Source organism: Aegilops tauschii, chromosome 4 (genome assembly GCF_002575655.3).
Source record: "Aegilops tauschii subsp. strangulata cultivar AL8/78 chromosome 4, Aet v6.0, whole genome shotgun sequence".
NCBI classification, from domain to species: domain Eukaryota; kingdom Viridiplantae; phylum Streptophyta; class Magnoliopsida; order Poales; family Poaceae; genus Aegilops; species Aegilops tauschii.
This window is the reverse complement of record NC_053038.3, coordinates 103,421,073-103,432,530: the sequence shown is the minus strand read 5'-3', so window position 1 is coordinate 103,432,530 and position 11,458 is coordinate 103,421,073. Positions and strand designations below refer to the sequence as shown.

Below are 11,458 nucleotides of genomic sequence, written 5' to 3'. Positions count from 1 at the left end.
AACAACAACATCTATTACCTTTTGAAGAGTGGTGTCTCCTAGATTGGTTAGGTGTCACTTGTGAGCCTCCAAATCATGAGCTGAACCAAGGAGTTTGTAAGGGCAAGGAGATCGCCTACTTCGTAAAGATCTACCCCGAGTGAGGCTAGTCCTTCATGGGCGTAAGCCATGATGGAATAGATAAGGTTTTTTCTTCATGGACCCTTCGTGGGTGGAGCCCTCTGTGGACTCGCGCAGCCGTTACCCTTCGTGGATTGAAGTCTCCATCAACGTGGATGTAGGATAGCACCACCTATCGGAACCACGCCAAAAATCTCCGTGTCTTCATTGCATTTGATATCTCCGATCCCCTCCTTTACGTTCATATGCAAAGTATTTACTTTCCACTGCCTACTATCTAGACTTGCATGTGTAGGGTGTTGCTTGACTTGTGTGAATCGCTAAAACTTGCTAAGAACTAAAATTGGGAAAAGGCTAGGTTTTTATTTGGTCAAGTAGTCTAATCACCCCCTCTAGACCTACTTACGATATAAGGCGCAGACAAGGAGAAAACATACAAACCTTAGCAAGACCAACGCGAGTGCAATCATAGCCTCTCCCACGCACTGGCAGACGTGCGGCTGCATGTTGTCATGTCGGAGAGTATCTGCATGGAAGTCGCTCCCTTCGCGCTGCACCTCGCCCAACAGGAGACCATCGGCTTAATCACCTCAACCAGCTGGCAGGACGACCAGGACGACCGACGAAAGAGCTCAGAGACCCCTCGTCCATTGCAATTAGAGAAGAGCCAAACGAGAGGAAGCCACGATGCTTTGGCAGATGTGAGACGGCGGGGAAGGAAGGAGCTACGACACGAAGATAACCCCCGTGTGTTGAACCGACATGAAGCACATACCGACATGCCCGGCCGGCATGCCCGGCCAATAGACTCACCAATACGAGGCGTCAACCCAACACACTGAAAGACAGAGCCAGCCAATAGCTCGACCGCAAGAAACAACTGATTAAACCAAAGGACATGAGATGAGAGGAACAAAGGAGGGCGGAGAGATGCTAAAATATCCCCACACGCTAAACCGGGATATGAAACACAGACCAACATGTGGGACGAGCGCGAGCAAACCAAAACAAGCAACCCGGACAAAGCAAGCAACCCAAATAATGCCAACGATGATGACAAGCCGGGTAGGCAAACACACCTGGCTGGCATGAGCGAACCAACCCGACAGAGGGAGCTCCACACACTAGCCGATCCTATGGGCGCGACACACGCCTCGCCTGTCGCAACCAAACCAGCGTGACGCAGGGCTTCCCCTCACCGACATGCGGGTCCAGCTGGCACGGCACGCGCCAAACCCGCCACATGATAGCGCCCCTTATCCACCCGTCATGGACCGTGAGGCGGATCGCCCAGGCGCATGCCGTCCAAGCAAATCAAACGACGCAAAGAGTCCCCAACAGGCCCCCACGGCACACCGCCTAGGAACGGAAAGCACAAAGGCACTCTTTGCCTTTGAAGGCCCCTAGGAGGCAGGTACTTCAGTATTCTTTATAGGAATAATTCCTCCGTTTTGGAATCTTGTGAATAAAAGGGCCTTTAGCACATATGCACTTGCTCTAGACTCAGTATTAGCTTCACTGTGAAAAGATGACAGGCTTTACTGTTGTCATCTAATTTATCCTAGATATCACAAGATAACTCTGGTTTTCACTGCAAATTTTAGAACGTCTCTCATAGAAATGTTAAATAAGCCAGAATGCATGCAGATTAAACAAAATTTGCAGGATCATCTTCCATCACTGAGATGAACACAAAAAGGGGTAAAACAGAAATTCCTGGATAAGATGCACCGAGGCAGATAATGCCAGCAGCTCCAGCTAGCGGGCAAGTGACCTACAAGTCTACAACAAACCTGATGATCTCTCACCGTCAGACTGCAAGGATAAGAACGAATCAGATCGGCCAGCGACGCAATGCCCGCTCTCACTGAATTCACGCCGCATTTTGCATTAAATCCACAAGAGATACTACGCCACTCAAAATCATCAGGTGAGCGCAACATAACATGTGAGGATATCACTAAATAAAAAGGCTATGTTTCGTTTTGGCGCAAGGGAATACAATCTGGTCCAACATATCTCCTCAACTCCCTAAACTAGAAGGTGGGAGGCAAGGGAAGGGAGCCTTGGCTCAGGCAATGTCATTTTGTAGGTTCCATGCTGTCTCTTTTTTGATCGAACGACCAAACTGACTGCATATCAGGATTAGTTGGAAATAAGCCAGCATGCGCTCCAGTCGGTGAGTGGATTTGACTTACTCCCTGAGGTCCATTCAGCACCAGTTCCTCCCTGCATTAATTAGTCATAACAAGGCATGAGATTCTATTTTATAAACAAGCATAACGCTCCTAATAATCCGATGACACAGGTAAACAACTAAATGGCCCTAATATTTTTTACTAGTAGTTTTAAGATAATTTTCTCGGCATTAGAGTTCTTACAAGGATCAAAGTGAACATTATCTACCACAAGACAAATAGCCTCACATTCAAGCGAAGAACAGAACACCACAGTTAAGAAAAAAATAATCTCCAGGTACTGTGAAGTGATGGTGAATGATTAACTTAAACACCTATATGTAACCTGGTCGATGCAGACAACCTTCATCAGACCTAGTAAATATTGATGGTTTGTGTATATCTGTAACTCTCATCACAGTGAATATTGCTCTATGGGCTCAAAATCGAATACACAAGATACTTGTCCAAGCTAAGTTACATAACTAAATCCAGTAAGCATAAATTAATATATACCCTAGAAATAGCGCTATTTCAAAACTGTGTTGTTCCCAGAGGGATGCCATTAGCCACCTTTGTACCAACCCAACAGCATTGCTACTCTGACCTCCAGAAAACCAACACGGTAAGAGAAGGAGCAATTTTCAACACAACGAAAAACCAGATGAACAAAATGATGATTTTCTCATCCCTGGCCCCGAAAATCTGAGCTGAAAAGTTTGCACACAGAAACTAGTTTAACATGAAAGACAACTACAGATTGCCAAAGATTCTGAATTGATATCCATAATAAGTTCTTAATACCAGCCATATACACAGGTATAAAAGCTAGCTTCGCCGAATTGGAGTTATCGTTGGCTAACGGACTCGAGAATGGAACCAAGTCTGTTAGACATTAGACCAGTTGCACCATCCCTACCAAGTACACTAGCATGACCGAATTGATCTAGTTAAGCTAAGATTATACTCATTTTGTGTTTCTAGAAGTCGCCTCCACAACCATTTTTTTTTTACAAGAAAGGCATGTCTCACCAATGCAAGCGGGGAAACAAAACAAGATATCAAGTTCAAAGATGCCTCACCCGTAAAAAAAAAAAAGTTCAAAGATGCCTCACTCACAAGTCACAACAAGGCCAACATGTAAGAAGGTAACTAACTACGACTAGTGAATTGCAATGTATAAGAAAACAAAAGACACCCAGAATGTCAAAAGCTATATGCTAGCAAACTATCAATTCTTGAAGGTCACGGAATAAATCCACAATGAAATATATAAACAACAATCCGCAAGCCATCATTCACAAGTTCAAAGGTTGTGGCACTGTACAATCTAAAGCAAATGAATGATTCATTTCATTTGGTTGATACCCAATTTCATGAGATATTAACATGTCCTAACTTCTAAAGTGAGCATATTGTCGTGATCCATTATATGTAAGGAATATGTAATCCTTACATGAGGTACGCATAAAGTAAACCCAAACTACATGATACCAGATCCTTTGCAAAATTTATGGCATGTTTTGACTGCCCAAAAATGAGTTACACACAAATTTCTTGTAGAATCCTTTGTTAGTGGTTAAATCACAATCATAAGAAAGGTCTTTGATAGATGAATCCAGTAATATCCATTTGTGTAAAATAGCATATGACCATATGAATTATTGGATTAATTCTTCCTCAAAGCTGGTAGTCAAAATACGCCTTCCATCTTGCAACAGAGGAATTATCAAACACAATTTTATATATATACATATTTACTTGCAACAAGCCAACAAACAAAACTGTCGTACAAGACACAGAAATGCACATGCTGAAGTTTTAAGCCAAAAGACACTGAATCATTCACTGAGCACAGTAACCAAGCATCATCTATCCACTCCACTTAACAACTTTTCATTCAAAGTACAAAGACTTGATGGCTGGCAGGCACTTCAGTAAACAGTATTTTATTTACAATTTGTGCTACTAGCCTACTACGCTGAAAAAAGAATTACTGCCAAGTCTCTTCAAATAAATGGAAATAATATTTCTGATCTACAATAGATTTGAAAGTAGTCTTGACTAACAAGTACATATAATATGCTGTGTCATGTTCAGGGTTAAGACTTAAGAGTTGGACTAGGGCCTAACCTGCCAAACACCCTGGGGTTACAGAGGGTCAAGTTAATCCAGGTCAAAAGCCGTCTAACCCCCTTAACCTGGGATTCAACTAAGGCATCAAAATGATCAAATAGACTGACCAACATGAAATCAACTCTTGTAAATTCTATTTTCCTACTAGAAACCCAGCTAACCGATCAAATTGCATGACTGATTCGTCACACAAGAAAAAACACCGAATTGCATGTAAAGCAACATATTTCGTTATTTCTGATGCACAAGATTTATACAAAATTTCACCCAAACTGTAAAATTTACTGGTGCTTATCTTAGTTCAGACCAAAAGATCTTCCACATATTTTTTACAACACAAGATGACACTCAGACTTGGTTGCACTGCATACCGAGCAATGCCTTTTACTTCTAATTGCCTTGGTTATCTATCTGTTCAGTAAATATAACAAAAATGTCTGGGATGAAAACTATAAAATAAACTGCAACAGTTACACACACAAACACGGGCATATATATAAACTCTGTAAATGTCCATATGAGAGTATCAATATCATATGAGTTTTCAGCACTTGGATTCTTATATATACTGATACATAAAGCTATACTCAGTAGTGAACCAGACCACCTGAGTCACAATTCACAATCAAGCTAACAATCATTATCAAATGACCGATGATGACACAAGACCTTAATGCGGCAGAAGATTTAGAAGAGAATTAAAGAGAACAACGGGAATGACTTACTTGGACCAAGGATGACCAGGACCAGGTGGCCCAAAGGGGTGTGCACGGGCCACTTTGTTTGGAGATCCGAAACCCAGCTCACTGTGAACAGGAGTTTCTGGAAAATTGTGTGAAAGGAACAGACTCTCTGTATCAAGAGGCAATTGCTGGAAGGGTGATTTCTGCAGCCATAAATCACTGTCATGCAAACCAGCACCGAGGGGGCTCCTTGTTCCGCCATTCAAGTTACTGACACCATGGTTAAACTGATCCTTATTTGGTAAAAGCCACTGCATCTGAGGACCTCGCAGGCCTAAAGTGTCCTGAACCAATGGTGTGCTCCACATTTGCCATGTGCCTTGCTCATCGGTAGCCTCAGGTGTCATCGAACCATCAGGCCCTTTGGAAATAGAAAAATGTGATGGTTTTATAGGCTTTTCTTCAACAGTCCGTGATCTTGACAGGGGAGACTCAATTGGTGACGGCTTAACATGTGGTTCCTTGGCGGCACCACTTAAGGTAAACCTGTTATCCCAGTCTGGAGGGAAGTTGTCTAGGGATTCTGAAACTGGCCCAAGCAATGCAATTGCATCTGGATCATAGCACGGGTCCTCAAACCTCTCCAGTTCTTCCAATACTGTTGTTTCTGCCTCGGCACAGAAGGGCGTGTGCCCAGCTGGAAAATGAGATGGAGGTGTGTTGGGAGGTGCTCCATTTACTAGTGAAAACCCTGTAAAGTGCATTGACTGGCTTATCCTTGGATTGCTGTCCAGAGGAGGATAGTGAGCCAGAAAATTTTGGGCACTGCTTATCTGTGCTCCATTTAGTTCTGGTTGCCCCTTCTTTTCACGAGCTGCAGCAGTAACATCAGGACAAGGAGAAACTGATGTTGAGCGACTAAACAGCTGATGCCATGACTTTTTAGGACCTGTAGGATGTGCCTGCATATTTGGACTAACCTGCATATAGCATAATAAAAACAATTAGATGTAAGATAGCAAATGGATGTAAACACCATATGCTACTTGGTATATCATAAAAATGTACACTAATATAGACATGCCCTTGCTACTTACAGGTTGATGAGAATTACTCCACATATTTCTAGTTTCTCCAGCGGTAGCAGATTTGGCCATTGCTTGTGCAGCTGCAGACTGGGCGTCTCTTTTAACCGTATTACTCTGGTCAGTTGCAGTAACAAGTGGTTTAGTCGCCTTGTTAGCTTGAGGAGCAGGGGCCTGAGCACTCCTACCAAAAATGGAACCACCGCTGAAACCTCTGGAAGAAGATAACAAACCTCCAGTCATACGACCAAAATATTTTGTCTTGCTCTGTACTACCTTACTACCCTGAACGTTAGCTTCAAAGTTATGAGGCTTATATCCATCTGCTCCAACTCTACCTGTATCCCGCCTGTCTGGCTCATTCCTTCTATCGAAGTCCCGCTTCCACTCACCCTCTCTGCTTACTCTTCTCTCAATATCCTCGCAATCTGAATTACTCTTGCTTGATCCCTTGTCTTCCTTCCTCCTTCTTTCCTGACGCTTTCGTTCTGCTTCCTTCCTAGCATCCTTCTCCCCGACAGGGGTAGCGCCTTTGGATCGTTCCTCAGCCTCTGCTTTCTCATCCCTCAGCCTTCTACGCTCCTCTACTAGTTTTGCCATCTCTTCCCGCTGCTTCTTTTCCTCCTCCTCCAGCATTTCCCTCTCTAGCCTTGCCAACCTCTTCTCTTCAGCCTTCCTTTTTGCCTTGTCCACTCTGCTCTCCTCAGCCTTCCCTGCATTATCTCCTTTTGTCAACATTTTGCCATCCCGGCCCAAGCCACCACCGTCCCCCGATGACCCAAACCTGAACACTTTCTTCCAGAACCATGCCACGCTCACATAGAAGGTCGAGAACAGCCGCCATGAGAAGCCTGAGTATGAATTATCGGCGGAGCACCGCAGGTCAAGCCAGTAACCTGGGTCGCCTACAGCATTGGCCCAATCCTGACTGCAAGGCCAACCAGTTGGGACCTTCCCTGCAGGGCCAAGGTCAAGCACAGGCCGCTTGGATACGTGGCCACAGTAAGAGCACATGAACTTGCCGCCTCCAGGGTTCTGGTCCCTATATGGGTTGTTGCAGTTGCGGCAGCGGCGTGTGGCGGTCTTGCGGAGCTTCTGGAGCTCGAGAGCGTGGGCACGGCGCTCCTCGCGAAGGCGCGCGGAGCGGCGTGCGCGCCAGAGGGAGAGGCGTGGGAGAAGAATCTCATACCAGAAGAGGGTGAGGAGCAGGACGGAGACACAGGCGAGGCGCGGGGAGGTGACCTCGAAGCGGTAGGCTGTGGGCAGGAGCTGGGAGAGCGCCCAGAGGAGGATGAGCGGGAGGACGAGCCACGGCAGCATGGTGGCGACGCGCCGCGACCACCGTTGCACGGCGCACAGTATACACATTATCCGACCGCCGCCGCCGCCGCCAAAGCCCTCGCCCGGAGCTCGATCGCCAGCGCCTACCTGATGACGATAGACCGGCGCGCGGGTTGCTTGCTAATCCCGTCAGCGACGCGATGCGATGCGGCGGCTTTGAGGGAAAGGGAAAGGGAAAGGAAACCCTCGGACGGAGGGGAAGGAGCGGGCGGAAAGGGAGGGAAAGGCGGCGCTTTCGCGCGGATGCGAGATGCGCGGGGGGAGGGGATCCGCCTTGCTCTAGGAGAGATTGGGAATGGGGGAGGGGTGGAGGAGCTCGAGGTGGGCGGTGGCCATGGCGAAAACCCTAGCTTCTCCTCTCGGATTGTTTAATTTCCTTCGATTTTTTCCCCTTTCTTCTTCTTGGTTTGGTCGGCGGGGAGGGAAGAAGGGGGAAACCGGATAAAGCGTCGCTGCATCAGACGCTGCTCGTGCTCCTCTTTTTCTTTCTCCCAGCCATTTTTTGACTCATTTTCTTTTGTTATTTATATACTCTATATGCTTGCTATTTTGTTCCAGTCCGGTACTTGCATGAAGGCACATGATACCTACATTTTTCTACTCTGATTGAAGTTGGAAATATTTACCACCCTTGCAAAGTATTTAAACATGTTTCTTCTACATGTGTGGTTAGAGTGTTTTAGAGCATCTCCAACGTATTCCCATTAAAAAACTCCTACAATAAATAAGTGGGTTTTTAGAGATAAAATAAATGGTTATTGGAGGTGTCCTAATATTTTAGGGATTTGCAGGTTAGGTGCTTTTAACAGATCATGTACATCTTTTCAATAATTTGTCTATTTTATTTCTCTTTAAACTAGCAGAGAGAAGGCTTGTATTTTGGCTCACTCTGCTTGTGCAACTCATTGGTATAGCTGAGTTGTCAAGCTTAAAATTTTGTATTAGCAATTAACAAGTCATAAAAATACTTACTAGAATGTCCTTTGTCATTCCACTAGATTTGGCATGATCCACTTGAGCCATACAACCTACCCAACGATTACAATATTCTTGAATTGTGCTCCATCAATGTACGAGTGACTTTATGGAGTTGAATCACCCGGGTTCTTCCGTTGTGACACGGTACGCCCTATAACACCTAAGCTCCACGACAACACCTCCAGGTCCCAGGTGGGAGAACGGCGCTAGGTGTCGTCGCTGCTGAGATCCACACGGACAAAGATTTTTATCCGGAACCTAGACATGAAGAGGAGCACCACGACGACGTCTTCAAGAAGATATCGACGCCCGCGAGCGTCGCCGTCATCGGCACAAAGCGCGGAGCTTTCGCTCGGCACCTCCCGCGCCACCACGAGGTCTCTAGGACAAACACGACGAGGTCAGAACTCCAGATCCGGATAGGGGCGATGCCATTGCCAGATAGCATGGTCGAGCCATCCACCGCTCCACCTCTCGCCACCCACACAACCAAGAGGGAAGTCCATCACCGCCGCCATGGAGCCCGTCGAAGAGCCACCCATGCAGACCGCTACCCGGGGCCGTCGCCCTGGCATCCATGTCAAAGACACGACCAACCGCCCACATCACGGTGCAACCACCTCAGTAGGAGGAGTTAAAAGTGTCTCCTTTCACTCCTAGCCCGGCATCAGCCACGGAGTTTGGGTCAACTCCTCACAGTAGGAGGCATCCACACCCGCGTCTCCAGTCAGTCCAGGTGGACCGGGGGAGACACAACCCCATGACCAACGACGGTCGTCGCCGACCACACTCGCACAACGCCGATCTGTCCGACGGGTTAGTGGAATCCCGACCACCACCAGCTACCACCGCACCTGTGAGAAGAGGGATCTCATTGCCCGCAGAAGCATCTCGGACCGCGCCCGCCTTCGCCTACCCGAAGCAGAAGCTCAAACCCACCTCATGCCCCAAGCCGATCCGCCCAAGCATTAGCCCCAGGTCTCAGCTGTCTCCGTTGTGCAGGCATTTGCGTCGCCGGCCCAGACCCAAGAGAAGAGAAGCGCCTACACCACGCGCCCTCAGCCACCAAACAACAGCGGCTGAAGTCGAAGCCACCGCGACCATCTCGCCGACCAGCACCACCACCGCGCGGCCTCGAACAGCCAGCCGCACCACCACCGCCGTCAACTCCCTCCGCCCAAGGGACGCCCGCAGGCTCTGATGTCCACTACGTAACCTTCTTTTTGTAGACGTTGTTGGGCCTCCAAGTGCAGAGGTTTGTAGGACAGTAGCAAATTTCCCTCAAGTGGATGACCTAAGGTTTATCAATCTGTGGGAGGTGTAGGATGAAGATGGTCTCTCTCAAGCAACCCTGCAACCAAATAGCAAAGAGTCTCTTGTGTCCCCAACACACCCAATACAATGGCAAATTGTATAGGTGCACTAGTTCGGCGAAGAGATGGTGATACAAGTGCAATATGGATGGTAGATATAGGTATTTGTAATCTGAAAATATAAAAACAGCAAGGTAACTAATGATAAAAGTGAGCACAAACGGTATTGCAATGCTACGAAACAAGGCCTAGGGTTCATACTTTCACTAGTGCAAGTTCTCTCAACAATAAGAACATAATTGGATCATATAACTACCCCTCAATATGCAACAAAGAGTCACCCCAAAGTCACTAATAGCGGAGAACAAACGAAGAGATTATTGTAGGGTATGAAACCACCTCAAAGTTATTCTTCCGGATCGATCTATCATAGAGTTCGTACTAGAATAACACCTTAAGACACAAATCAATCAAAACCCTAATGTCACCTAGATACTCCAATGTCACCTCAAGTATCCGTGGGTATGATTATACGATATGCATCAAACAATCTCAGATTCATCTATTCAACCAACACATAGAACTTCAAAGAGTGCCCCAAAGTTTCTACCGGAGAGTCAAGACGAAAACGTTTGCCAACCCCTATGCATAAGTTCACGAGCGGAACCCGCAAGTTGATCACCAAAACATACATCAAGTGGATCACGTGATATCCCATTGTCATCACAGATAAGCACATGCAAGACATACATCAAGTGTTCTCAAAACCTTAAAGACTCAATCTGATAAGATAACTTCAAAGGGAAAACTCAATCCATTACAAGAGAGTAGAGGTGGAGAAACATCATAAGATCCAACTATAATAGCAAAGCTCGCGATACATCAAGATCGTACCACCTCAAGAACACGAGAGAGAGAGAGAGATCAAACACATAGCTACTGGTACATACCCTCAGCCCCGAGGGTGAACTACTCCCTCCTCGTCATGGAGAGCGTCGGGATGATGAAGATGGCCACCGGTGAGGGTTCCCCCCTACGGCAGGGTGCCGGAACAGGGCCCCGATTGGTTTTTGGTGGCTACAGAGGCTTGCGGCGGCGGAACTCCCGATCTATTATGTTCTCCGATGTTTTTAGGGTATATGGACATATATGGGCGAAAGAAGTCGGTAAGGGGAGCCACGAGGGGCCCACGAGGGTGGGGGCGCGCCCAGGGGGTAGGGCGCGCCTCCCTGCCTCGTGGCTTCCTCGAAGCTTCCCTGACGTCTACTCCAAGTCTCCTGGATTGCTTCCGTTCCAAAATAACTCTCCCGGAGGTTTCATTACGTTTGGACTCCGTTTGATATTCCTTTTCTTCGAAACACTGAAATAGGCAAGAAAACAACAATTTGGGCTGGGCCTCCGGTTAATAGGTTAGTCCCAAAAATAATATAAAAGTGTTTTGTAAAGCCCATAAACATCCAAAAAAGATAATATAATAGCATGAATACTTCATAAATTATAGATACGTTGGAGACGTATCAGGCTCCAGCCTGTGCCGCTCGCGGCCCGCACCGCGCACTACCAAGGAGACTGCCGCTCCAGAAGACAAGCGCCATCCCCGGCCACCTCGCGTGCACCACCACCCA

The 11,458-nt window shown here is 46.8% G+C and overlaps 1 protein-coding gene across 3 annotated transcripts; it reads right to left on the bottom strand.

Moving 5' to 3' along the window:
* Positions 1-1,984: 1,984 nt before the first annotated feature.
* On the bottom strand, positions 1,985-7,999 carry LOC109737055 (uncharacterized). 3 transcript variants are annotated; one of them, XM_045227463.2, is made up of 4 exons: positions 6,214-7,992; positions 5,159-6,096; positions 4,431-4,498; positions 1,985-2,349 (listed from the first exon to the last, which is right to left on the bottom strand). In XM_045227463.2, exons 1-3 carry the CDS (start codon positions 7,567-7,569, stop codon positions 4,474-4,476), a joined length of 2,319 nt encoding a protein of 772 aa, XP_045083398.1. In that variant the 5' UTR covers positions 7,570-7,992; the 3' UTR covers positions 1,985-2,349; positions 4,431-4,473. The 3 variants fall into 3 exon arrangements, 2 of the variants coding, with proteins under 2 accessions (XP_045083398.1, XP_020151870.1); XR_006662259.2 differs by having other exon boundaries at positions 2,154-2,349; positions 4,431-4,509; XM_020296281.4 differs by lacking the exon at positions 4,431-4,498 and having other exon boundaries at positions 6,214-7,999.
* Positions 8,000-11,458: the final 3,459 nt, after the last annotated feature.

What these genes read in the sequence shown, in the direction of transcription:
- LOC109737055 (XM_020296281.4), bottom strand. Translation starts at nt 7,569, where the DNA reads ATGTGTATACTGTGCGCCGTGCAACGGTGGTCGCGGCGCGTCGCCACC. An exon ending in GGAGTAATTCTCATCAACCT is followed by an intron (nt 6,097 to 6,213) that starts GTAAGTAGCAAG and finishes TGCTATATGCAG; the next exon opens with GTTAGTCCAAATATGCAGGC. An exon ending in CCTGGTCATCCTTGGTCCAA is followed by an intron (nt 2,350 to 5,158) that starts GTAAGTCATTCC and finishes TAATTAATGCAG; the next exon opens with GGAGGAACTGGTGCTGAATG.